This window comes from Cervus elaphus, chromosome 22 (assembly GCF_910594005.1).
Source record: "Cervus elaphus chromosome 22, mCerEla1.1, whole genome shotgun sequence".
In the NCBI taxonomy this organism is placed as follows: Eukaryota; Metazoa; Chordata; class Mammalia; order Artiodactyla; family Cervidae; genus Cervus; species Cervus elaphus.
In genome coordinates this window covers 5,300,486-5,323,753 of record NC_057836.1, presented here as the reverse complement: position 1 = coordinate 5,323,753, position 23,268 = coordinate 5,300,486, and the positions used below count along the sequence as shown (strand labels likewise).

Sequence of the window (23,268 nt, the reverse complement as noted above, 5' to 3'; positions counted from 1 at the left end):
GAGAGAGAGAGAGACAGCCCAGTGCTGTGGAGAGAATTGGAGAGGTTTACAGGGGTCAGAGCTGGGTGGGCTGGAGGGGCTGGGCGGTCAGGGGCAGCCCCCAGGGGGGCTGACATCCCAGCCGACTTCTGCACCAGTTGGCAAGGAAAGAAACTTCCTGGCCGCAACTCTGAAGAGAGGAGGAGTCTGTAGTGTTTAAAGAGCAGTGGAAGGAGGCTGCAGGAGGCGGCAGTGGACAGACCACGTGCCCTGGGGGACAGAGGCTTTTATCACACATGGCAGGAAGCTGCCTGAGGATGTGAGCAGGGCCGTGATGAGATCGGAGTTTGTGCTTTAAAAGGTCGCTTGGGCTTCTGGGTGCAGAACGGCAGGGAGCAGGGTCAGGAGGGGGAGATGGTGGGGGTCAGTCGGAGCGCCGTCACAGCTCCCTGGGCATTGGATGGGGTGGCTCGGTGTGGGATGGAAGCGGAGGATATTTTGGAGGTTAAAGCTGCCAGAGGCAAGAAGCTGATGGCCGGGATTATGGCCTGAGCAACCAGTGAATGAGAAAGCCCTCGGGAGTAGTGAGGGGAGCGGGGATAGGGAGGCCAGTGTGCCCTCTGCCCTGGCTGAGATGCCCATCCTGCCCAGGCCAGCTGCGGGGAGAGGCTGGAGGCGGGCAGGGCAGAGATGGTTGATACTATGGGACCGGGTGGCCCCACCCGCAGGGAGTGTCCAAATTCAGTGTTTGGCTGGACGCCCCGCACCAAGAATTAAACCTCTGTTTGGCTAAGCAGAGAGCCCACATCTTAGAATGAACTTCTTTGGTGTAAGAGCAAATCTGAAATGTTGTCAAGATTGTTTAGCCAGAGTCACAATTTGATTGTTACAAATGTTGGTTGGAGCTTTGTTGTTTCATATTGTATCGTTGGTACAGTGGTTCTCAGGGCTGTCGGGTGCTAGATTGCTCTCGAGGCTGTTGAAATGGACACTTGTGATGATAGACGCTTACCTTCAGCAGAGAAGGACGGAGGAGGGCGTGGGTCTTGGGCTGACTGCACAAGGATCGTACTGGTGGTGAAGCTGCCCAGGGTCATCAGCTTCCTTCCTCCCTTCTCTATGTAAAGCCCTAGCTTCCCCCTGACTCCTGGACTTGAAGGCTTGGCTGCTGCTTTATTGGTGGAAGACTTGGTGATGCTGCTGCTTTATTGAAATAGTCCTTTGAATCGCTGCTTTATTCACTGCCCAAAAGAGATACTTTCTAATATTTTCAGAAGCAAACATAAAAGTGTGGTGCTCACTCACTCTTTTATTTCTGATTCTTTTTGCATGCAGCCGTGGCTTCACTCACCCAGCCACTTGAAAAAATTGTGTCCCTAAGCCTTAGATCTAGTGATGTGATCCTGGGAGTCAGGCTCTCAAGGTGCCTCCGCATCTCAGCCATAGATGCCGGTAAAGGCTGCCAGCGCCCTCCCTGGAGTAGGGCCACAGCCGCATCTGAGAGCAGGTAACCTGTAAGGAGTCCTCGTCTGCTCAAGGCACACCCTCTGGGTCCCCTCTGCAGTTGGTCTCAGCAAATGCAGGACTTGCTCCGAAGTTGTCCGTGAGTCCTGCTACGTCCATTTTGTTGTCTGTAATGTATGACAAGAGGTCGACATTGGCTCCGGCAGCCTTTTTATTACAAAGTAGCTGCAGTTCCATCCTCTCTGACTGTCTTGCATAAGTACTCCTTGATAAGGCAGTTCTAAAATCTCTTGTGTGTCAAGTGGTTTGACATACCGCTTTGTTTGAAGAAGAGAACAATGGAGGAGACTATCCAGATATTAACGGAACTTCGCAAGGTCTTGCCGGGTCGTGTTAATGATGCTGTTGCACTGATGAGGTTCTGTAGTAACCAACGGGCTCACATGACCCTAGGGCCCAGGGCTGCCAGCAGCGACACTGATGGAGGCACTGAGCTCCTTGCTTTCCAAAGACAGAAAGCTGAAACTTGACATTGGCTGAATGTCAAGGCCAAAACCTGATTTCTGGGCTTGGTAAAGAAGCCGCCTGCAATGTGAGAGACCTGGCTTCCATCCCTGGGTCAGGAAGATCTGCTGGAGAAGGGATAGGCTCCCCACTCCAGTATACTTGGGCTTCCCTTGTGGCTCAGCTGGTAAAGAATCCGCCTGCAATGCGGGAGACCTGGGTTCGATCCCTGGCTTGGGAAGATCCCCTGGAGAAGGGAAAGGCTACTCACTCCTGTATTCTGACCTGGAGAATTCCATGGACTGCATAACCCGTGGGGTCGCAAAGAGTGGGAGATGATTGAGCAACTGTCACTCACTCTATAGAGAGAAGAGGTCTGGGGACAGGGCCTCGGTGGGGGGTGGTCAGGGGTCAGAGGAGGGGCCAGGACAGGATTCTGAAGGGTCCAGCCAGGAGGGAGGAGGAACCAGGGGGAGGGATAGAGGAGGAGGAGGAGGAGGGATAGAGGAGGAGGAGGAGGAGGGAGTTGAGGACAGAGAGCAGACTGTGGGTCACCACTAGGCCCCCAATGCGTCCCTCTCCCTAAGAGTGGATTCCGGGAGCAGCTGCCAGACCATCTGCCAGGGCAGGTTCCGGGGTGTGGCATTCCTGCGTGGGCAGTGTTGTCCGGGGGACCCCCTGTGGGCAGTGAGGGGGCGCCCCCGGGCTGGCTGCTGTCCTGCTCGGACTCAGGCTCTCCCTTCTCCTGGAGAAAAGGCAGGCGCCTCCTCCTGTAATAAGTATTCAGAGCCATGTATTCACCCATGTTTTCCTGCCCCCTGGAGAGTCCGCCCCGTCTTCCTCTGGCTCTTCCCAGGCTCGGGAGAGAGGGGTCCTGGCCGTGCCAAAGCCTCAGCCGCTCCTGCAAGCCCCATCAGTGGGCAGATGGATGCGGGTGATACAGGCAGCCACGGACCTCTTCTCTCCCACATGGGGGCGTTTCCTGAGACATGGCTGCAGGCAGCATCAGGCTTGACCGATCGCCTTGTTTTCTGTTATCGACTGAGCTGTGTCCCCCCTGAAGTCATAAGACCTCAGAATGGGACTGCATTTGGAGACAGCATCTTTGTAGTTAAAATGAGGTCACTGGGGTGGGCCCTAAACCCTTCAGACTGGTGTCCTTTTAAGAAGAGGAGATGAGGATGCAGACACACACAGAGGGAAGGCCAGGTGAGGATGTCTGCAAGCCGAAATCCTTGAGAAGCCTCAGAGGAGACTGACTCTGCTGACACCTCGATCTTGGACTTCTAGCCTCCGGGACGGCGTGGAAGTAATCTCCATGTTTAAGACACTCATCCCGCGGTGCTTTGTGATGGCAGCTCTAGCAGGCTCCTGCCCTTTCCTCCTCTTGTCCATCGACGGCCTCTCCTCCCCCGGGACGTTCCGTCTGCAGGTTTGGCTGGAAGGGACTGCAGAGAAGTGCCTGGCTCCCCGTCTCTCCCCGGTGGGCGAGGCTCTCTGACCACCTGGCTCTCTACAGCCCTACTTCCTTCCCCAGGGGCCTCTGCTCCGTCCTGTCCCTGGCTGTTGAGCACCTGGGGACCTTCTTTGTATTTTCAGCGGGGTTGGGGGGGTCATATGAACAGCTTGGAGGAGGAAATGGCAACCCACTCCAGTATTCTTGCTGGGAAAATCCCATGGACAGAGGACCCTGGGGGGCTACAGCCTGGCGGAGTCCATGGGAGTCACAGAGAGTCCGACATGACAGAGCAAGTGAGCACGCATGTGGACAGACAGCGGTGGATTATTCAGCTCAGACCTATTAGATGCAGATGGGGGGAAATGAAAACACGTAAATGGGAATCACCTCCGTCCTCTGTTGAGCTGCTTTGTTTTGCCTCTGGCACAGCCTGCCCTACACAAGCCGATGCCCTTCAGGTGTGGCTGACCACCTCGTGACCCCCCGTTAGAGTCCTCTCTGGTCTGTGCTGCCTCCGGCCCTAGGACGGCGCCTGGACGTAGTAGGTGCTCAGTAACTGTTCTATAAGTGAATGAATGAATGAAGGTGTGTCCTTCATTCCAGCAGGTATTGCTGTGTCATCATAGGATCCTGAAGGGGGCTTTTAAACTGCTGCTTCTTGTGCTAGTTGAGGGAGGGGAGGATGTGGGGAGACCGTGTTGAAGTAGCAGGGGCGTCCGGAGAAGATGCCTTAAACAGATCCTTGCTGGGGATCACTCTCCAAACAGAAGGCCTGCCTGTGCCCGGCCTGGACGCCACAGCCTTTGCACCTCCCTCCTGTCAGGGCCACCGCCTCCGGCACCTCCATGCCCGAGGCTCGCAGCGCGTCCGGCTCTCTGCACAGCACTTTCTCATCACCGTCCGGGTTCCTGATCTCATTATGTCCTGTGACGTCCTGTCTGTTGCTTTGCAGAGGAGACCTATCGGGGAACCCCCGAGTCTGGGAATGAGTGAACAGGCAGGAAGCCTGGGGAGCCATCCTAGCCTGCCCCTCAACAAGAGTGCAGTGAGGAGTCCCTCTGGCCCCGCCCGGGAAGGGAATGAAGGCTCGAAGGCTGAGGCTTAGTGAGAGTGAAAGTCACTCAGTCGTGTCCGACTCTTTGTGACCCCATGGACTATACATTCCATGGAATTCTCCAGGCCAGAACACTGGAGTGGGGAGCCTTTCTCTTCTCCAGGGGATTTTCCCAACGCAGGCATCGAACCCAGGTCTCCTGCATTGCAGGCAGATTCTTAACCAGCTGAGCCACTGGGGAAGCCCAAGGCTTAGTCTCTGTAAATGAGTCTGGAGCAGACGTGACCATGCTGGTCGGCTCCTCCTGACTGCTTCCTGCTCCCTCTTGGTGAGAAAAGAGTCTCAGGGACCTGAATGTCACATAACCCTTCTCACCGTGAGGTCCGAGCAATAGAGAAAGAAGAAGGGGGGCGTGCAAGGTGCAAGGAGGCAGGGGCCACATCTGAGGCCTTCCTGTTTTCTCATCAAAGTCCTCTTCCCCCTGGGAGCCCGCTGGCCCAGCCTCCTCACCTCCAGTCCCATCCCCGCAGGTCACCTCCTCGCCTCCCCAGCCGCACCCTGAATCATCCTGTCGATTGTCTGGGCATAAAATGTTCCCAGGTGGGACACCCACACTTGAATCCTTGACCTCCCCAGCCCTCCTTTTCCTGCTGGTGTGGTTTTCTAAGGAACGGGGGTGACTTGCAAGTTCAGAGTTCCACGGCACAGCATCCTGGCAGGCCCCACGGCCGGGGGTGATCCGATCCACTCGACCATGACGGGGGTGGGGAGACCTCATCACAGCCGGTTGACCAGGCGGCCCTGAGTCCCTCCAGCTTTTCCTGACACTGTCCTCGTCCTTCTCGTTGCAGAAAAGCTGGCAGACTGCAAGCTGAACGTGGCAGAGGTGACCCAGTCGGAAATCGGACAGAAGCAGAAGCTGCAGACAGTGCTAGAGGCGGTGCAGGAGCTGCTGCGGCCCCACAGCCGGCCGCTCCAGTGGAACGTGGACTGTAAGCGGCTGGCGGGTGCAGGCGGGGAGCTGGGGGGCCTGGCCGTCGAGCTTCCCGCCTAGTCATTCATCTGCGGGTCTGGCCGGCTCACCGTCTGGGTCTGAGAGACAGGGCCAGGAGTGGAGCAAGGCGATGTTCCCGGGGGCCTTGCTGATGTCCCCGGGCTTTAGAGTGGAGAGGGGTTGTTTCTGGTTGGTCAAGGGAGACTTCCAGAGCCAGGGTGGGGGTTTGGGTTATAAGACAGAAGAAGCTCTGAGAGGTTCTTCCACCCCACATACTGGGGGCGCCAACACCTAGTGAGCCGTGTTACTGGTGACTTGCCGCGGCAGGACCTCGGGATGGGGTTCAGTCTGGTCCCCAGAGCATGTCACCGAGTGTGCTGGCTTTAAGAACACGTGCATCATAGTATTTCGGGCCGGAGCATAAACCCGGAGAAGTGGAGCATTGACCATGAGAGGCTGGAAAGGGCTTGACCCAGCTGCCCACCGCCCAGCCTCACCCCCAGGGCGGGGCAGCCAGGGCGCCCTGGGGTCCCTGCGCTTGGGTGAGACCAAGACTGCCGTCCGATTCCTCTGGCTTCTTGGCATGGAGACCCAGGACAGACCTGCCTCCTGGGTTGTGAGGCGGGGGGAGGGAATCAGTGAAGCCTGGCACAGGGCGGGTGATAACCACGCCTTGGCCCACATCCTGCAGAAGAGCTGGTGGGGCTGGGTTGGCAGCCAGGGCCCCAGGCAGGATGGGAGTCAACGTACAACACTCCCAAGGTCTGTTCGCGCTGCTTGGCGTTCCCTGTTGGAGACGCTCGGTGGCACAGAGGAAGGACCGTTAAGTGCCCAGATAAGAATGCGCATGGCTGTGGGTGGGTTCACGGCCAGGTGACCTGTTTTCCCGGAGCCTCTCCCGTCTCCTGTGCCCACTGTACGTTCCTGCTCATGCTCTCCCCTTCCCCACCACCCGGTCACTCCTTCTACGAACAGCATGCCTTTGAACGCAGTTGTATAAGTCACCTGAGGCCAACAGGAAAGAAAAAAATGAGAAGCCAGAACTGCATGAACCAAACTCACACAGGCTGCTTCTCAGCTCTCTCCATGTTTCCGTGGCCTGTGGTTCCGCCCGTGGTTTTCCTGAGCTCTCATTTGCATTCAGCATCTTCATTGCCTTCTCTCCCCTTTTCCTTTTTAAAAATTGAAGTATAGTTGATTTCCAGTGTTGCGTTCGTTTCAGGTGTTCGGCAGAGTGATTCAGTTACACGTACACATTTTTTCAGATTCTTTTTTCTTATCGGGCTCTGTTACTCCAGGCGTGTGCGACTCTTTGCCTCCCCATGAACTGTAGCCCCCTCCCCAGGCCTCTCTGTCCATGGGATTCTCCAGGCCAGAATAGTGGAGTGGGTTGCCATACCCTCCTCCAGGGGATCTTCCCGACCCAGGAATCGGACTCTCGTCTCTTGAGTCTCCTGCATTGCAAGCGGATTCTTTACCCACTGAGCCATCAGGGAAGCCTCCTTTTTTCCTTAGAGGTTATTGCAAAATACTGAGTGTAGTTCCCTGTGCTCTGTAGCAGGCCCTTTGGGGTTGGTTTCACTGGCTTTGGGACGTGGGCTTGGGGTTCCTGTCTTATGATCTAAAACAGTTCGCTTCTTGCCTCCCCGGCCAGCGATCCACGGGAAGAATCTAGTGGCTATCCTCCACCTCCTCGTGGCCTTGGCCATGCACTTCCGGGCCCCGATTCACCTCCCGGAACACGTCTCCGTGCAAGTGGTGGTCGTGCGGGTGAGTATTGTCAGCTTTGCGGTCCGCTTGCTCGCGGCTCCTCCTCAGAGGCTCCGAGACTCACTCCTTCTCATTCCTCTTCTGGTTTGCCTGCTTTTTGTTCTTTTTCCCTTAAGAGGCTACCTTCTATTTTTTTTTTTTTTTTCCTCTTGACAAAATGCATGCCTTGCCCTGGCTTCAAGGTAAATGATGGAGCAGGAACAATGGCATTGATTTCAAGAGAGGCAGATTCAAAGGCTTGAGTGCATGGAGGTTTAATTTCCACATTTTTGAAAAGAGCATTCATTTCTGTGCAAAGCCAAGTAGCTGGAATTCAGGCCTCTTGAATGAGCTTATTACTCAGTGGAGAGGGCTGAGACCAGAGGAATGAAATAGATACTCTCGTACCCCAATCAAAGCCTCTTGCGTTCACTGCCAATTACATCCATCATCCCCCATCATCTCTTTTTGAGGGTCATTTCACTTGCTTCATTTGAAAAAATGTAATGGGGCGCCAGGGTGTGCCTGATTGGAGTTGGACCTTCCATGTCGGTTTCCTCTGAATTTAAGGGCATAGACCCTGCCTTGGGTTTGCGTGTGCAGTCTTGTCCAGCAAACATGTATTAAGCACCTACTGTGTCCTGGGCCGTCGCCCTGATGTGGGGGACACTGGAGGAAGAGAGCAGGCTGGGGTCTTCAAGGGTAGGCTGCTTCTGCCAGAGCACTGAGGTTATACTTGGGACCTGATATCTCTCGTGGAGATGTCCAGCGCCACACTCCCTTCTGGTTTTTAAACTTATCAGTCCCACAGTCTCTGTGATCTGCAAGGCTCTGGCTGATCCTGTGTTTTTCGAAGCCATCTGACCCCTCCATCACCCCCACAGCCTGGCCCAGACCTGATGGGCAAGAATGCCCCTTGGGGCCCCAGGCGAGGCTTACCTGCTGTTCTGCCACATCTGCTTCCCAAAGGGGAACGTTTGCGGTCAGAGGTGGTGATGGACAGGGGACTGTGCCTGTTGCCCTCATCTTGGATGCTCTTCTGGGGCGGTCGGCCGGGAAAGGCTTCCCAAGGACACATGAGAACGTGGTTCCCAAGCCCATGTACGTCAGACTCCGGGCTCCACGAACTCTCTGCAGCTCAGTAACCAGGATATTTCCTTTCAGGCCCGCGCTTCGGTCCAAGAAAATCTTTGGGGTTTGCAGAATGTTTTACTGGCCCAGGCAGGCACTCACTGGCACTTTCTTCCTTGACCAAGGTCACGGGAGGATTCTGTGGGCCACGGCCAGAGAGAAATGAAGCAGGAGGGGAGGCCCTGGGGACTGGCCAGCCTCAGGCCTTAGAGCTGCCCCTGGCCTGTTCCCTGCGTGTCTGATTATCCAGTCGATATGGGGAGATGCGAGAAGCGTGGCAGTTCGTGGAGGGAAGGAGTGAGGGAAGGCTGCGTTTGCACCTGGCAACGTGGCCTTGGAAGGTCACTTTGTTTTCCTGAGCTGCAGCGCTTTCCCCGTAAAATTGAGATTCTACTGTGTTGTTATTGTTTAGTTGCTGAGTCCTGTCCAACTCTTCCCAACCCCATAGACTGCAGCACGCCATGCTTCCCTTCACTATATCCTGTATTGCTTGAACTTTCATCCATCGAGTCGGTGATGCCATCCAATCATCTCATCCTCTGTCGTCCCCTTCTCCTCCCGCCTTCAATCTTTTCCAGCATGAGGCTCTTTTCCAATGAGTCAGCTCTTCGCATCAGGTGGCCAAAGTATTGGAGCTTCAGCTTCAGCACCAGTCCATCAGAATAGTCAGGACTGATTTCCTTTAGGATTGACTGGTTGGATCTCCTTGCAGTCCAAGGGGTTCTCAAGAGTCTCTACTATAGACTTCAACATATTCAGTCTGTCTGACTTATACTCAGCTCTGGGTCCAGAGTCCAGTGAGAGCATGATGCACCTTTGATGTGTGAGTAAGTGGATAACATGTCTCTGAGTCACACACCCCCGCCCCCAGCGCCCATGGGCGCTCCTGAGAATCAGCCAGGGTGAAGCCTTGGGAAAGCTGACAGCTGCCCAATGCTGGTTACTCCCCGTTCACTAGATCCAGTGGTGAGAGTTCCCTGGAGGCCGAGCTCAGGAAAGCCCGTGGAGCTTGGATCTCGAGAAGTGTCTAGCAGGAAGCGAGCTCCCTGTCCACGGAGGGGTTCAAGTAGGAGCTCACAGTGGGGTTGGGTTAGACTTCTGAGCTCTCCCCTGAGGAGGGGACGCACGGGCTCCCCCTCCACCACCATCGTCGCCTCTCTGCACCTGCCAGGCTCCAGGACAGGTGTATCACACACCATGCTCGTGTCTTGGGGCTGCTGGAACAAAATCCCTCCAAGCAGTGGCTGAAAAAAGCAGACATTTGTTCTCTCACATAACAGAGGCCTGAAGTCCAGATCAGGGCGCCGACTGGGTCCCTGCGAAGGAGGGTCCCTTCCTTCCCTTTTCCAGCACCTGCTGGTGCCCTTGGCTTTCCTTGGCGTGTGGACACGCGCCTCCGGTCTCTGCCTCCGCCTCACGTGGCCTCTTCCCTCTGGGTCTCTCTCTTCTCTTCTCATAAGAACTCCAGTCTTCAGCCAGGACTCACCCTAGTCCGTCACGGTCTCATCTTAACTCATTACATCTGCGGAGACCCTGTTTCCAAATGAGGTGACACTCGGAGGCTCTGAATGGACACGGCTCCTGGGCGACCCTGTTCAGCCCAGTGCACATGTGTTATTTAATCTGGTGCCTCCCTCATGTCATGCATATTCCTTCATGCTGCCTGCCTCCCCAGCTGCAGGGCGTCCTTTGGGAGCTGGGGTGACTCTCCTGAGACCCCCGCAGCTGCATTAAGAACAGTGTGGAGAGCAGAGGGTTTGGGGAGGGTAATGAGGAGCAGGTTCCAGCCACCAAAGGGCCACCCCTGTGGCCACCCCGCCAGGGATGTCCTCCTGCTCTGCCTGCCCCCCCGCATGTTGATCTGCTTGTCCATTTTGGGGTTTTCAGAAACGGGAAGGCCTGCTGCACTCCAGCCACGTAACCGAGGAGCTGACGACGACCACCGAGTAAGTGGACCCCGCACCCAGGCCCCGCTCCAGCTGGGGACCCTCAGACATGTAGAGGCCATTTTCCTCTATGTGACCCTTGACCCTGGGATGGAATTTTCTCCAAGTGTCCACCCTAGCTTTCCATCTTTCGTGCACTTTCTTCAAAGTGTTTTTGGTTTTGATTTTTGTTCTTTGCTTTCTTTTTTGTGTGTTTGTTTGTCTTGTCAAAGAAGGGCAACACAGCAGTTTGGTTTGGTGTTTAAATGAGAAATCCCATATCTTTTATTTTCTCCCTAAATAGAAAAATGAGTCAATACCTGTGGCATATGAATTAAAACTTCTTTACGCTGCTGTAAATCTTTTCTGGAATGAGACAGGGAATAATAAAGAAAAATATAATTGATCACATTCAAAATCTCTTGTAAGAATGAGGGGAAATTTGTAACAGTGAACTTCCTTGTAGTTAGGCATGCTAATGACGTCCAAATTTTTTAATGTTTTGAAGTAAGTTATTCTCCAAAGATGTGGACTGTTATTCCTTATTTTGGAAGGTGAACTTTAAGAATGTTGAGAGAGGGAATGGGACAGAGGTGTTTAGACTGGTCCAGGGACCCGTGGTCCTGATTGATTCATCCATCTATCTTAGCTCCATCGGAGGGAGGGAGTCACGCATCTAAACTAGAACTTCCTTTGAGAAAGTCCTGAGCCATCTCTGGCCTTTTCGAGAAGGCTGGAGGGCAGTTTTTAAGAAGTCTGAAAAGCTTAAAATCTATTGAAAATAGCAAATCAAATGGATCTATTTTGCGTGTGGTTTGTAAGAGGCCTTAAGACACCCTATGAAGAACCTTTAAAATGCACTGCCTCTGTGCCTCCCTACTAAAGCTGTTTCCGATGAAACAGGACATTAAAAATTGATCATCTCAGCTCACCCACCTGCTCAGTTCAGGGAGTGATTAATTACTGTGCCATGAATTCATGGATGGTCTTTCAGAAATCAGGCCAACACAGGAAGCCACTCCCCGTGTGGGAGCTGTCAGGTGGACGGGAGAGACGGGTGTTTCCTGACATGTGTGCACAGCTGTTCATGTTCCCCGGGAGGGGAGGGGGGACGGGGACGCTGTGCTGAGCCTGGCCTGGGGAGGGGTCTCAAGCAGCCAGCTCGGCCCCTTCGGGAGCAGGAGAAGGGCAGCTTGGGGGGTGGGTAGTCAGGAGCGGGCTAGCGTCTTGGTTATCCATCGTTGTGTAAATAACCACCCCAAACCTCGGGGCTTAAATAAACGGTCACTTTGTTTGCTGACAGTTTGGTGGCTGGCGCTGGCCGGTGGAGGCCTCTGTCCCTCCCCGTGGCCTTCACTTTCATGGAGCCGGCTTCCTCCCGGAGGTCCTCAGGGTCCCCGGGGCGTGACAGGGCAGCTGCAGGCCTCTGGCCCCCTGCATGCTGTGTCCTTGTCTTCTGTGGGTCACAGCGAGTCCCTGGTCCCCCTGGATGGGAGGGCAGGAGGCAGATGGCCCATTGAAGGGGTCGGGAGCAGCCAGGCCTATTGATGATGGGGGGCGCCCTCCCTCTGACGGAGCTAAGATAGATGGATGAATCATTGAGGACCATGGGTCCTCCCGATCAGTCTAAACACCTCTCCCCCATTTCCTCTTTCAAAATCCTTAACTTTTACTTGCCTGCAGTGATGGGAAGATGCTGTGTCCATCTTCCCTGGTCTCGAAGTGGGTGAGGGATCCCTGAAAGGGCAGCAGGGGGCAGTGGGAGCTTTGTCTCCAGAGCCGGCCCCTGGGAGAGTGGCCCCAACGATTGACACCGGTCACCAGCACCCACAGGGCCTGCGGTCCTGGGTGCCCAGAGGCTAAGAGGATGCGGTTTCACTCCTCCAGGGGTGGCGGTCTCGCTGGCAAGAAAGATCGTGTCCGTAGAAATGTGAAATCCAGCCCAGGGGCCTTGTGGGAAGTACAGTGTGGCCCTCAGGGAATTTCAGGCAGTGTGGTGGGGGGAGGGGGGGAGGGGTGCCCCGAAGTCAAGGTAGAGAGAGGCTTCCAGCAGAGGCTGCCCAGCCTCCTCCAGGTTTCTCTGTCCTATGGGTCACCTCCTCCAGGAAACCCTCCCTGTTTGCCAAGCAGGAGTGGCTGGCTTCCTTTTACTTCCCGTAGCATCTCCTGTATGTCTCATTTCTGGTGTGTGTGGGCTGTGTAGAAATGTGGGCTTAGGAGTCTCTCTCACCATCAGGGGTCCTGCGGCAGGGCCACGGGGTGTTTATTTCCATATCTCTATGGTCTGTGCATAGTAGGTGCTCTAGAGACTACTTGTTAAATAAAGTGGAAAGGACTTGAGTCTAGAGGGGTTTGGGGGTGAAGCCGAGGTCTCGTTGCCTCTCAGGAAGCTGGTGCACAGAAACCACCTGTGCGTTTGTGCTCTCAGATCCTCCGGGAGGACCCAGCCACCCATCCTTCGTGGCTTCAGCTCTCACCCTGAGTCAGGGCCCAGCCTGTGTTTCTCCAGGACCTTTAGTTTCCCGCTTCCCTGGAAACGTGTTGTCCTCACTCCCCAGAATGTGACCTCTGGGTAGAGTCTGCACCCTTCTATTTTAAAGATTAAACTCAAGGCTTCCCTGATGGTTCAAGTGGTAAAGAATCTGCCCACAGTGCAGAAGACGTGGGTTCGATCCCACTGTCAGGAAGATCCCCTGGAGAAGGAAATGGCAACCCACTCCAGTGTTCTTGCCTGGAGAATCCCATGGACAGAGGAACCTGGTGGGCTACAGTCCATGGGGTCACAAGAGTCAGACACGACCAAGCACCTGATGGATTGTAATCGTTTTATTTTAAAGTTTAAGCTCAAGGTGCCAGAAGACCTGTTTTCTGTTGAATTGTTCTCCGTGTTAACTACTCCCTTGATTAAATGCCCGCTACCCCCCACCCCCCCAAATGGCATTAAAAGGATGGCTTAGAGATGTCTATTTGCTGCCCGTCTTGTGCAAACATTTAGAATCCACATGAGCACCTCCTGCTTGTAATTAGAGCGGGAGAGAACTTATCCAAGTGGGACTTACATTTTTATAACTTCGACTGGCCAGCTGGGGGCCTGCAGGGCACCCCCACCACCCTCCGCCTCACGGCTCACTCAGCTCTGAGGACCGTCTGACGCTTCTCTCTGCTCTTGTTTGCAGGATGATGATGGGGCGCTTTGGTAAGTAACTTGGGGGAAGCGGTTGGGGAGGGCGTGGGGCGTCTGAGGTCGCCGGGCACTGTGGGGCCACCCCAGGAACCCCCAGGGTTCACACGGTCTCTCAGAGGCCGCAGGGCCCAGGGTGGGTTTTGGCGTGTGGTTTGCTTCTCAGCTGTCGGGAGGTTGGGCGGGGGGTTAGAGAAATGTGGTGGGTGGGGGTGAACCAGGAGAAGGGGGAGGGCGGATGTCCCTGTGAATACAGAGCATCATTAGCTAGCCGGAGGTTCAGAGGTTCCTTATGGGATGTACTTTTTACCGAACGGATCATTTATTTAATTTACTGGGCTGCACCGGATCTCAGTTGCGGCCCGCGGAATCTTTAGTTGCGGCATTTGAGCTCTTAGTTGCAGCATGCAGGACCTAGGTCTCTGACCAGGGATGGAATCGGAGACCCCCGCGTCAGGAGCGCAGAGTCTTGGCCACTGGACTGCCAGGGAAGTCCTGGGATGTACTTTCATACGTAGCTTTCCACCTTAAAATCTCCGGCTTAGCAGACCTTAGAGTCAGGCAGCCTTGACTCTGGTCCCAGCTGGGTGACCTTTGGCCTCCTCCTTCACCTCGCTGCTCCCCATCTGTGAAATGGGTCCTCGGGGTTGCTGGTGGATTTTGTGAGATAACAGACGTTCGCTCTGCTTGGCCCAGGGCTCTTCCTCTGTTGGTTTTCAGTGGCTGTTCCCACAGAGCTGTCCCCTGCCCCCTGAGAGCCCCACCATCCCATCTTCATCTCGGGGAAGGGTGGCAGGTGCAAGGGCAGCTCATGGCAGCATTTCAGCCCTCCGGGAGGGGAAGCCCCCAGCTCTTAGTCACAGCCAGAGGCAGCTGGAGTCAGGCTCCCCGCTTTGGTGATATTTCAAATCAAGAAGCCCTCAGCACTCCCCAAATGCCATGTTCTCCAGAGAGCAGAGAGGGGAGCATAGATGTTAGGAGGAAAATAGAGACCAAATAGAAGTTTCCTGCATGCCTTGTGAGCCGGCCACCGGAGCCGGTCCCTAGCTGCGGGTGGGGGCCTTGGGGTGAGGGGTGCACCTTGGGGGCACCCCGAGCTTGGCCTCTGTGGCCTCACAGTGATTATGGGGACCAGAGACACCCCTGCCACTTGGGCACAAAGAGGACGAGCGGCTCTTCAGTTCCCAGAGGTCTTGAACCAGAGAAAATGCAGCAATTATATGTCCTTAAGTGTCCTTAAGTAGTCCTTGAGCTGTGCTGGGGAAATGCAGTCTTAACTTTTTTTTTAAGTAGCAGTGGAGTTCTTTTTAATGTCTTTATTATTAAAAAACATTAAATAAAAAGGGAGTGAAAAGGAATCCTCCTGTGTTCAGTTGCTGAGGCTGCAGAATAGGCTGGGGCGTGCAGCTCCAGGGCCGGTGTGGGGGCGCCTGGCCCTGCCCTGGGCGTGCGGAGGGGTGGGCGCAGGGCACCCTGCTGTCTGCTCCCTGTCCCTTCGGCAGGAGGGGATCAGAGCCGGTGGGATTGTCGAGGACAGAGGTGACCCAGGTGGGACCCTCCGAGCATCTTTAAGCATTGCCTTGGCTTCCTGTGCGTTTCCACTTCCGTGCGGGGGACAGGACTAGTGGGACTGGACTAGCTGGGGGGCTTCGGGGGGAATCAGTTCCGCTGGGGTCCTTGTGCAGCCTCCCATGCTAGAAGGGGCTAGACGCTCAGCCAGAAAGGCCCTGGCAGCCCTGATGAGGGGCGCTTGGGGGTCTGGTGGACTGGATGGCGGCTGAGAGCCCCCGGGGATGGCTGAGCGTGGTGGGGGGCGGGCACCCAAGAGGCTGAAGAGCCTGGAGTCGTCGCCCTCGTTACGTCCGGGGCCGCCCGTGCTCCTGAGATACAAACAGGCCATTAGTGGGTGACAGGCGACTCGCCCGCCCCCAGCTCTGCTCCTGCTGATGCAGGTCCCTGGGTCTCCTGGTTACCCTGACGCGTGGCAGCTTCTGCCAGCCCGTCTCCTGCGGGAGCGCTCGGACCCCGCGGCCCCAAGACCCCATCACCTCCCCCCACTGGCCCCTCTAGTTGGCTCCTCTGCACGCCTTAACCCCTCCCTCTGCTCACTCCCAGCTTGCCAAAAGCTAAAGCCTTGCAGCCCTTGCAGGGGCTTCCCAGGCCCCCTTAGATCACCCTTTGGACACCCCCTCTTCTCTGCTCTGGCCTCCTGGCCCCCCTGTGCACCTTCAGCAGCCCCCCACCCCGCACTCCCCCTTCCAGCTCTTATACGCACAGTACCCTCAACCTGAAATGCTCCCCCTCCAGATTACCCATGGCTCACCTCCTCCAGGGAGGCCCTCCTTGATGCCCCTGCCCGAATCACCGCCTGTCCTCTGGCCCCCTCGCCCCTCCATTATCTCTTCACTCACCTCTTTGCTTGCTGGGAACACTTTGGGGGCACCTGGACAATCAGGGACCCCCGCTTGGCTCTGCCCTCTTGCCTTTGGCACATGGCTCCTTGAGTCATGGACTTCCCGGTTGGCCCAGTGGTAAAGGATCCGCCTGCTGATGTTGGAGATGCAGGTTCGATCCCTGGGTCGGGAGGCTCCCCTGGGAGAGGAAATGGCAACCCACTCCAGGATTCTGGCCTGGAGAATCGCATGGACAGAGGAGCCTGGCAGGCTCTGGTCCATGGGGGTCACAAAGAGTGGGACACGACTGAGCACGCACACGTGCCTTGAGCTGTAAGCCTCCTGTGGGCTGGGGCGTGTGTCCCCCACGTGCATCCCCAGCCCTGGACCACACGCGTTCCAGGAGCACCGCAACACACCAGGCAGACCCTCCGTGGCTCATGTCTGCCCTGGGACGGGGCGCGGGGGTGGTGCAGGCTTCACAGGGAGCCCAGTTCTCAGCCTGTTTCTCACCTTGGCACTCTGAGTGAGGTGGGGGGTGGGAGGGCTCTCTGCACCTCCCCTGGGACCCCCCCCCACCACCTCCTTCAGGCTCTGCTGTCCTGGCTGGGGTGGATGGGAGGCCCTTCTCTCCCCAGGGGAGCTGGGGAGCTGCAGCCGGATCTCCATGGTAACGGGCGTGCTGGCTGCCTCTCCTCCGCAGGCGCCCCTCCCCCTCCTGGGCTTCAGGAAGTTGGAGAGAAGGGTGGAGAAGCTGTCTTCCTTTTCTTCCAGGACTCCCTGCAGCCCCTGGTCTCTCCCCTTCGCAGCTCCCTGTTGCTCCTGATGCTGCAGCTGGATCACGCCATTCCTGGTCTCCACCCGCCACCACTCCTTTCACCCCCAAGGGACCCATCCCTCTTAGCCTCCCCACCCCCACCAAGGCCACACCGTCTGGAACCCACTCTTGGGTTTCTGTTCCATCTGCCCAGAACACCCTCCTCTTCTTGTCCCAGCGAGCCCCGGCTCAAACATCGGGGCTCCTCTGACCCCAGGCCTGTGTCCACGTCCCCAAGCTGGGGGGTCCCAGGGGCCAGGCGGATCACACGAAAGAGGGAAGTGTCGAGAATACTGAATGATGAAGGGCTGCCTCCGCCCCCACCTCTGTGCTGTGTGCGGTGGGGACTGTTGGTGCCTGGGGGCGAACAGGGGAGTCTGCGCCCCCACTCCCACGGGCGGCTTGTCCATGCTGGGAGTTGGAGAGGGCGGATGGAGGTTCACTGTTTCCTCAGCTCTTGTTTCTTCAAGAGAAGCCAGAAATTCTGGACTTTTGGACAGACCTTCCGATTTCAAAAATGTAGACTCAGACAGAGCTTACTTCGTCTGGAGTAAGCTGAGCATCATCAGAAGTTGAACCTGGGTGGACACTGGGGCCCTGGCTGATGCGGTCGCTCCCTGCATCTTTCTGGCTTTATTGGTACCCATTCTTGGACTGCCTGTGCCCTTCCCGGGGGCGGGGCTGCCCCATGTTCATTCATCCCTGTGACTGTCCCCAGAACCTACAGGGAGGTCAGGGTGGGGTCAGGACGAGAGGACATCAGGGACACACTTGCTTCTCCCTTTATACCCTGTGCGTGAAAGTGAAAATGAAGTCGCTCAGTCCTGTCAGACTCTTTGTGACCCTGAGGACCGTAGCCTACCAGGTTCCTCCATCCGTGAGGGTCTTCCAGGCAAGAATCCTGGAGTGGGTTGCCATTTCCTTCTCCAGGAGATCTTCCCTACCCAGGGATTGAACCTGGGTCTACCCTCACTGTAGGCAGACGCTTTACCGTCTGAGCCACCAGGGGAGAACGTTTCCCTGTGTGTGCTGGGTGCTAAGTCTCTGCAGTCATGTCCGTCTCTTTGTGACTCTATGCACTATAGCCCCCCGCCAGGGTCCTCTGTCCATGGGATTCTCCAAGCAAGAACACTGGAGTGGGCTGCCTTGCCCTCCTCCAGGGGCTCTTCCTGACCCAGGGATCGAACCCATGTCTCTAATGTCTCCTGCACATGCATTTGGGTTCTTTACCACCAGCGCCACTTGGGAAGCCCTTGATTCTTTACCTCGCTTAATCCTTCACACTGGTGGTGAGCTGGGGTCTATTTTCACCCCCACCTTATGGAGGGAGATGCTTTGCCTAAGTCATGTGCCCCAGGCTCTCAGCCAGATTAGTTGTCATTCCCCAGGCCTCGGCCGTGACGCCATCTGCCTGCCCAGGTGCAGGTGAGCGGGCGTGGGGGCTCCGGCCTCCAGGCCCCGCGATGGCCCCCCTGCCGTCCTGCCTCTGCCGGCCCAGCGGTGGCTCGGCTAAATATACCCGGCTGACGTCAAGGCTGTTCTGCTCCTGGGGGTTTTCTTAAAAGCTGCATTTAAAGTTTGTGTTTTGCTTTGTGAAGATTTAGCTTTTTTTTTTCTCCTCCCTCTTAGCAGACTGCCTTGTTGAGTATAATCAGACTTAGATGATTATAAAAATAATTTACAGCTGCCGCGGTAGAAAAGCTGGGGGGAGGGAAACCTGCGGGGTCGGGCCTTTGGGTTGCTGTTGGCCTTTAGGTGAAAAAAGCGGGGTGCCCCTCCGCAGATGCACTCCCCACCCCTGTGCACACATGTGTGTACACACCACACACGCACACACACTGTGCATACACACCTTCCTCTTTGCCTCTCACCTTCCTTCCTGCTGCCTGCCCCCAAGGCCAGTGGGGAGGCTACCTGGGCTGGGCCAGCTGCCTTTGGGAGCCCTGGCCGGTGGATGCTGAGCGCCTGCCTTTGGGGGCAGCCCCGGGGGAGTAGCTGGGACGCTTCCCCCAGGAAAGGCGCAGGCTCTGGCTCCTCGGTCATGACCTGCCTTCTTCTCGTTTCTCCCCTCTCTGTCGGTGTGGTCCTGAAGCAGGCGCTGGGTCATCTCTAGCTCTGGGTCCCAGTCCCCTCCAGACAGATGGAGAGGCTCTTCCTACCCCAGCCCTTCCCCAGACTCCACGCCGGGGGTTTGAGTCCCAGTCCCAGCTTGGATAGAGACCCAGAAACAGGGCCTCTCTGCTGGTTGAGGTTCTCTGAGCACTGGCCACCCCCAGGCACCTTGGGGGGCTGGGGACCCTTGAGGACAGAAGGGGGGCCCCAGGGCCTCCAGGATGGCCCACCCCCTCTGTCCTGGCAGCAACTCCCCCACAGCCCTGGGTCCCACCCTGAGACCTCCGCCCCGCTGCCTGGGCTCCAGGCGGCCCAGGGGCTCTGTCTGCCCCTGTGTGACCCGCCACGGCAGCCTCAGGCTGGAAGCAGGCCCCGGCCCCAGACAGCCCTGCTCCTGTCTAGTCCACTGATGGCCACATCGCCCTGGCCTCTGGTGGCCTCGCAACTGAAAGAGAAGGGGCTGATTCTGTGTTAATTTGGAAGGCATGGTTGGGCCCACAAGTGACAGGCAGGAAGAGTGGGTTGGGGTCCCTGGGACGCAGCGGGATGGGCCCCTTCTGGCCCTGTGGGTCTTCCCACAGAGGCGGACACCCCGGGAAGAGCAGCTCGCGAGGCGTTCTGAGCAGGATTTCCTGGCTCTTTTTGTTCTGAGCACCAGCTGTGGACCCTTCATGGTTCTGGAGCCAGTGATGGTGCAGCGAAGAAGTGAGCCAGCAGTCCTGGGCTGCAGGGAGCAGACAGTCCAGCAGAGAAGTAAAAACAGAACGTGCTTGCAGAGAGATGGTGGTGGGCTAGTCGCTCAGTTGTGTCCGAGTCTTGCGACCCCGTGGACTATATAGCCCGCCAGGCTCCTCTGTCCATGGGATTCTACAGGCAAGAATACTGGAGTGGGTTGCCATCTCCTCCTCTAGGGAATCTTCCCGACCCAGGGATCGAACCAGTGTCTCTTGCCTTGCAGGCAGATTCTTTACTGACAGCCGTGGGTAATTGCTATGAACGTTGCACCAGGGTGAGAGGACAGAGAGCAGAAGTGGGGTGCTCTTTTAGAGACAGGTGGTCATAGAAGGCCCCCCAGACGACCTCAAGGAGGTGAGGCTGATGAGGAACAGGTGCAGAGGCCCAGTGGTGGGCATGTGACGGAGGGAGGTGCTGGTGCGTGGAGTGAGGTTTCCGGGGAGCGTGTTGGGGGGTGATCCTGAACTTGTGGACCCTATGGGCCCATGGGAGAGAGAGACTTTATTCTAAGAGTGATGAGACAGTGATGGGGAGTTTTAGTCCCTGTAGGGGTGGGGTTCAGTTCAGTTCAGTCGCTCAGTCGTGTCCGGCTCTTTGTGACCCCATGGACTGCAGCACGCCATCCATCCCTGTCCATCACCGACTCCCGGAGCTTGCTCAAACTCATGTCCATTGAGTTGGTGATGCCATCCAACCATCTCATCCTCTGTCATCCTCTTCTCCTTCTGCCTTCAATCTTTCCCAGCATCGGTCTTTTCAAATGAGTCAACTCTTTGCATCAGGTGGCCAAAGTATTGGAGCTTCAGCTTCAGCATCAGTCCTTCCAATGAATATTCAGGACTGATTTCCTTTAGGATGGACTGGTTGGATCTCCTTGCAGTCCAAGGGGCCTCTCAAGAGTCTTCTCCAACACCGCAGTTCAAAAGCATCAATTCTTCGGCACTCCCCTTTCTTTATAGAAAGAAAGCAGGGGTGGGGAGGGGGAAAGAAATGATCCAGTTTACACTTTAAAGTGGGAAGCCTGGCGTGCTGCAGCCCATGGGGTCTCAAAGAGTTGGACACAGCTTAGCGATTGAACAGCAAAACTTTAAAGGGCTCACTGGGCCTTTGAGGGAGAATGGATCGGAGGGGTTGGGAGTGCAGGAGTGGGATCCATTCAACAGGAAGTTGTAGCCACCATCCCCAGGTGAGGGCTTGTTTGAGGGGGCAGCCACGACTAGCGGGGGAGGGGGTCAGGTTTATCCATCAGATGTATTGAACAAGATAAGGCGTGTGGGGAAAATAGAGATTAGAGTATGACGGATGGGCGCTAGGATATGTCTGAGTGCTTCCCCTGTATTCTGTGCTCAGAGGCAGAAACTCAGTTAAAGGGACCCTTCAAAGCATCTTTCCCTTGATTTTACTCCTCGTCAGCACCTGCGTCTCGGCTCTGGCAGGAATGCGAAGGATCCCAGGCAGGTGGAACATGCCGGGGGATTAGACGCTGCTTGGTTCCGGGGATGTGCAGGGATGATCAGAGCAGCAGCCGCGTCTCCTTAAACCCTTCTCCGTGTCTCTGCAGAGCGGGACGCCTTCGACACGCTCTTTGACCACGCCCCCGACAAGCTCAGTGTCGTGAAGAAGGTGAGTTTTCGGTCATGGTGTTTCCCTCCATCTCTGGGTGTTTTTTTTTTTTTTTTTTTTTTACAGCATGAACTTCGTGCTGGGAAAGAGGTGGGAAAATGTTTGAAATCTCTGAAATGTTTGCCACATGGATTGAAGTGTAATTATAGTCAAAAGCGTAACTGCGGTGCATAAAATTAGCACCTTTTAAACTCAGCATCTCTGCTCCTGGGTATCTTCCTGGCCACCCGCCCCGCCACTGCTGTGGAGTGAATTACCCCGCCAGCGTTGGGGAGCGGTTCATTCCGAATCAAGGCTTTTTTTCAATGTGGAAATGTTTTTCAGCGCGTCAGCCTGCTGGCTCGTGCTGGCCTCGTTACCGCAACGCTGCATCCACGACGTGCCTGGTAAACAAGCAGGCGCTGTTGGCGGAGTCGTTCTGAGCTCCATTTGGCCTGTCTCCCCAGCTGGGAGCACAAAGGGGAGGCAGCCTGCTGGTCAGTCTCCGATGGAAGAAGCCGCGCGAACAAGGCTCTGGAGTCTGGGGCTGGGGAATGGCGAGCTTCCAGGCCAATGGCTTTCTCTCCCCCAAGACGAATCAAGACTCAGTACGCATCAAGTTATTTGAGCGCCTGCAGAATGCTCAGGAAGGCAGCGATGGGATGGATCTCAGCTTGTAAAGTCTGAGCCCTCGACCCTGCGGAGACAGCTCTCGATCTTGGATCGTTTTCCCACACAGGTTGCTTCATGCAGGACTTCTCAGAGGCTGTAATATGCTGACAAGCTTTGCAGTTCTCCAAGAGGGGGCTTGGGCTTCCCTGGTGGCTCAGCTGGGAAGAATCTGCCTGCAATACAGGAGCCCTGGGTTTGATCCCTGGGTTGGGAAGATCTCCTGGAGAAGGGAAAGGCTACCCACTCCAGTACTCTGGCCTGGAGAATTCCATGAACTGGATAGTTCATGGGGTCTCAAAGAGTTGGACATGACTGAGCGACTTTCACTTCACTAAGAGGGGGGCTTGGAGGGGTGCATTTTTCCAAGCTTGTTTGTCTGTAGTGAGATCTGTTGATTTAAATATATTGGGATAGAACACATTAAATTCCCATGGAACTCACATTTGGAAAATGTTGGTCCGACTGGGATGATGAGATTGTTAGTTCTTGAAGCACTTTGCAGAAGTGGGCCTTCTGGGGCCGAGCTTACTTAATGTCCTTGGATAATAAGCAACACACTCTGGGCCCTCAGAGCAGTACTCCCAACCCAACCCCGGCCACATCCGGCCCCTAGAATCCATTCCCAAGAATGGATTCACAACCCGTTCACATCCATGCACAAGTTGTTGTCCACTAGTTCAGTCATGTCTGACTCTTTGCGACCCCATCGCCTGCAGCAGGCTGTGGGGTTTTCCTGTCCATGAGATTTTCCAGGCAAGAATACTGGAGTGGGTTGCCATTTCCTTCTCCAGGGGATCTTCCCGACCCAGGGATCAAACCACCCTCTCCTGCCCTGGCGGGTGGATTCTTGACCACTGAGCCACCACGGAAGCCCTGACTTGCAGTAGATCCGATTCATTCTTTGAGAAGGCGTGTTGTGGGGATCCCAGCAATGACCAAGAAAGAATCCTTTGGTTTCCCTGACTTCCAGCCTGGCCCTTCCCCACCCCCACACTGGAAGTTGTGTTAGTGTCTCCCAAATCCTAGGAAAAAAGCAGGGGGGCCCTGTCCAGCTCTCCAGGTCCCTCCGAGGTCACGCCCAACTCCTCTTTCCCATCCCACCCACCTCCAGCCCCCGCTGGAAGGCGCTGGAGGGCTCCCACAGGTGTACACGACCTGGGTGGCTGCTCCACCCACTCCCCCCACTCCTACCCCCCAACTCAGATCCTCCCCTGCCCCCTCATCTTCCAGGGATCCACGTGCTTCTCATTGACACCCTCCCACCCGGCCCTGACATTTACATTTCATCAGCTTTGCTGTATCTCTGGATTCCCTGTTGCCTCCACTGGGTGTGTGTATGGAAAATCGTGTCCCAGACATCAGGGTGGGGCTCTGTCTTACTTACTGTCTTGTGTCCCCAGCACCAAGCAGAGTGCTGGGCACATAGTATGGTTGGGTTAAATGAATAGGAAATGACATCATGTCCAGGGTAGGGAGAGATGGGGTTGATACTGAGAT

At 56.0% G+C, this 23,268-nt stretch overlaps 1 protein-coding gene across 3 annotated transcripts in view; it reads left to right on the top strand.

Moving 5' to 3' along the window:
• PARVB (parvin beta) overlaps positions 1-23,268 on the top strand; it is a 115,127-nt gene that overhangs the window by 77,144 nt on the left and 14,715 nt on the right. For all 3 annotated transcript variants that reach the window (XM_043881389.1, XM_043881388.1, XM_043881390.1), the window contains exons 5-9: positions 5,312-5,452; positions 7,109-7,224; positions 10,222-10,280; positions 13,436-13,455; positions 21,059-21,120. In XM_043881389.1, coding sequence (XP_043737324.1) covers positions 5,312-5,452; positions 7,109-7,224; positions 10,222-10,280; positions 13,436-13,455; positions 21,059-21,120 — 398 coding nt within the window. The remainder of the gene's footprint in view (positions 1-5,311; positions 5,453-7,108; positions 7,225-10,221; positions 10,281-13,435; positions 13,456-21,058; positions 21,121-23,268) is intronic.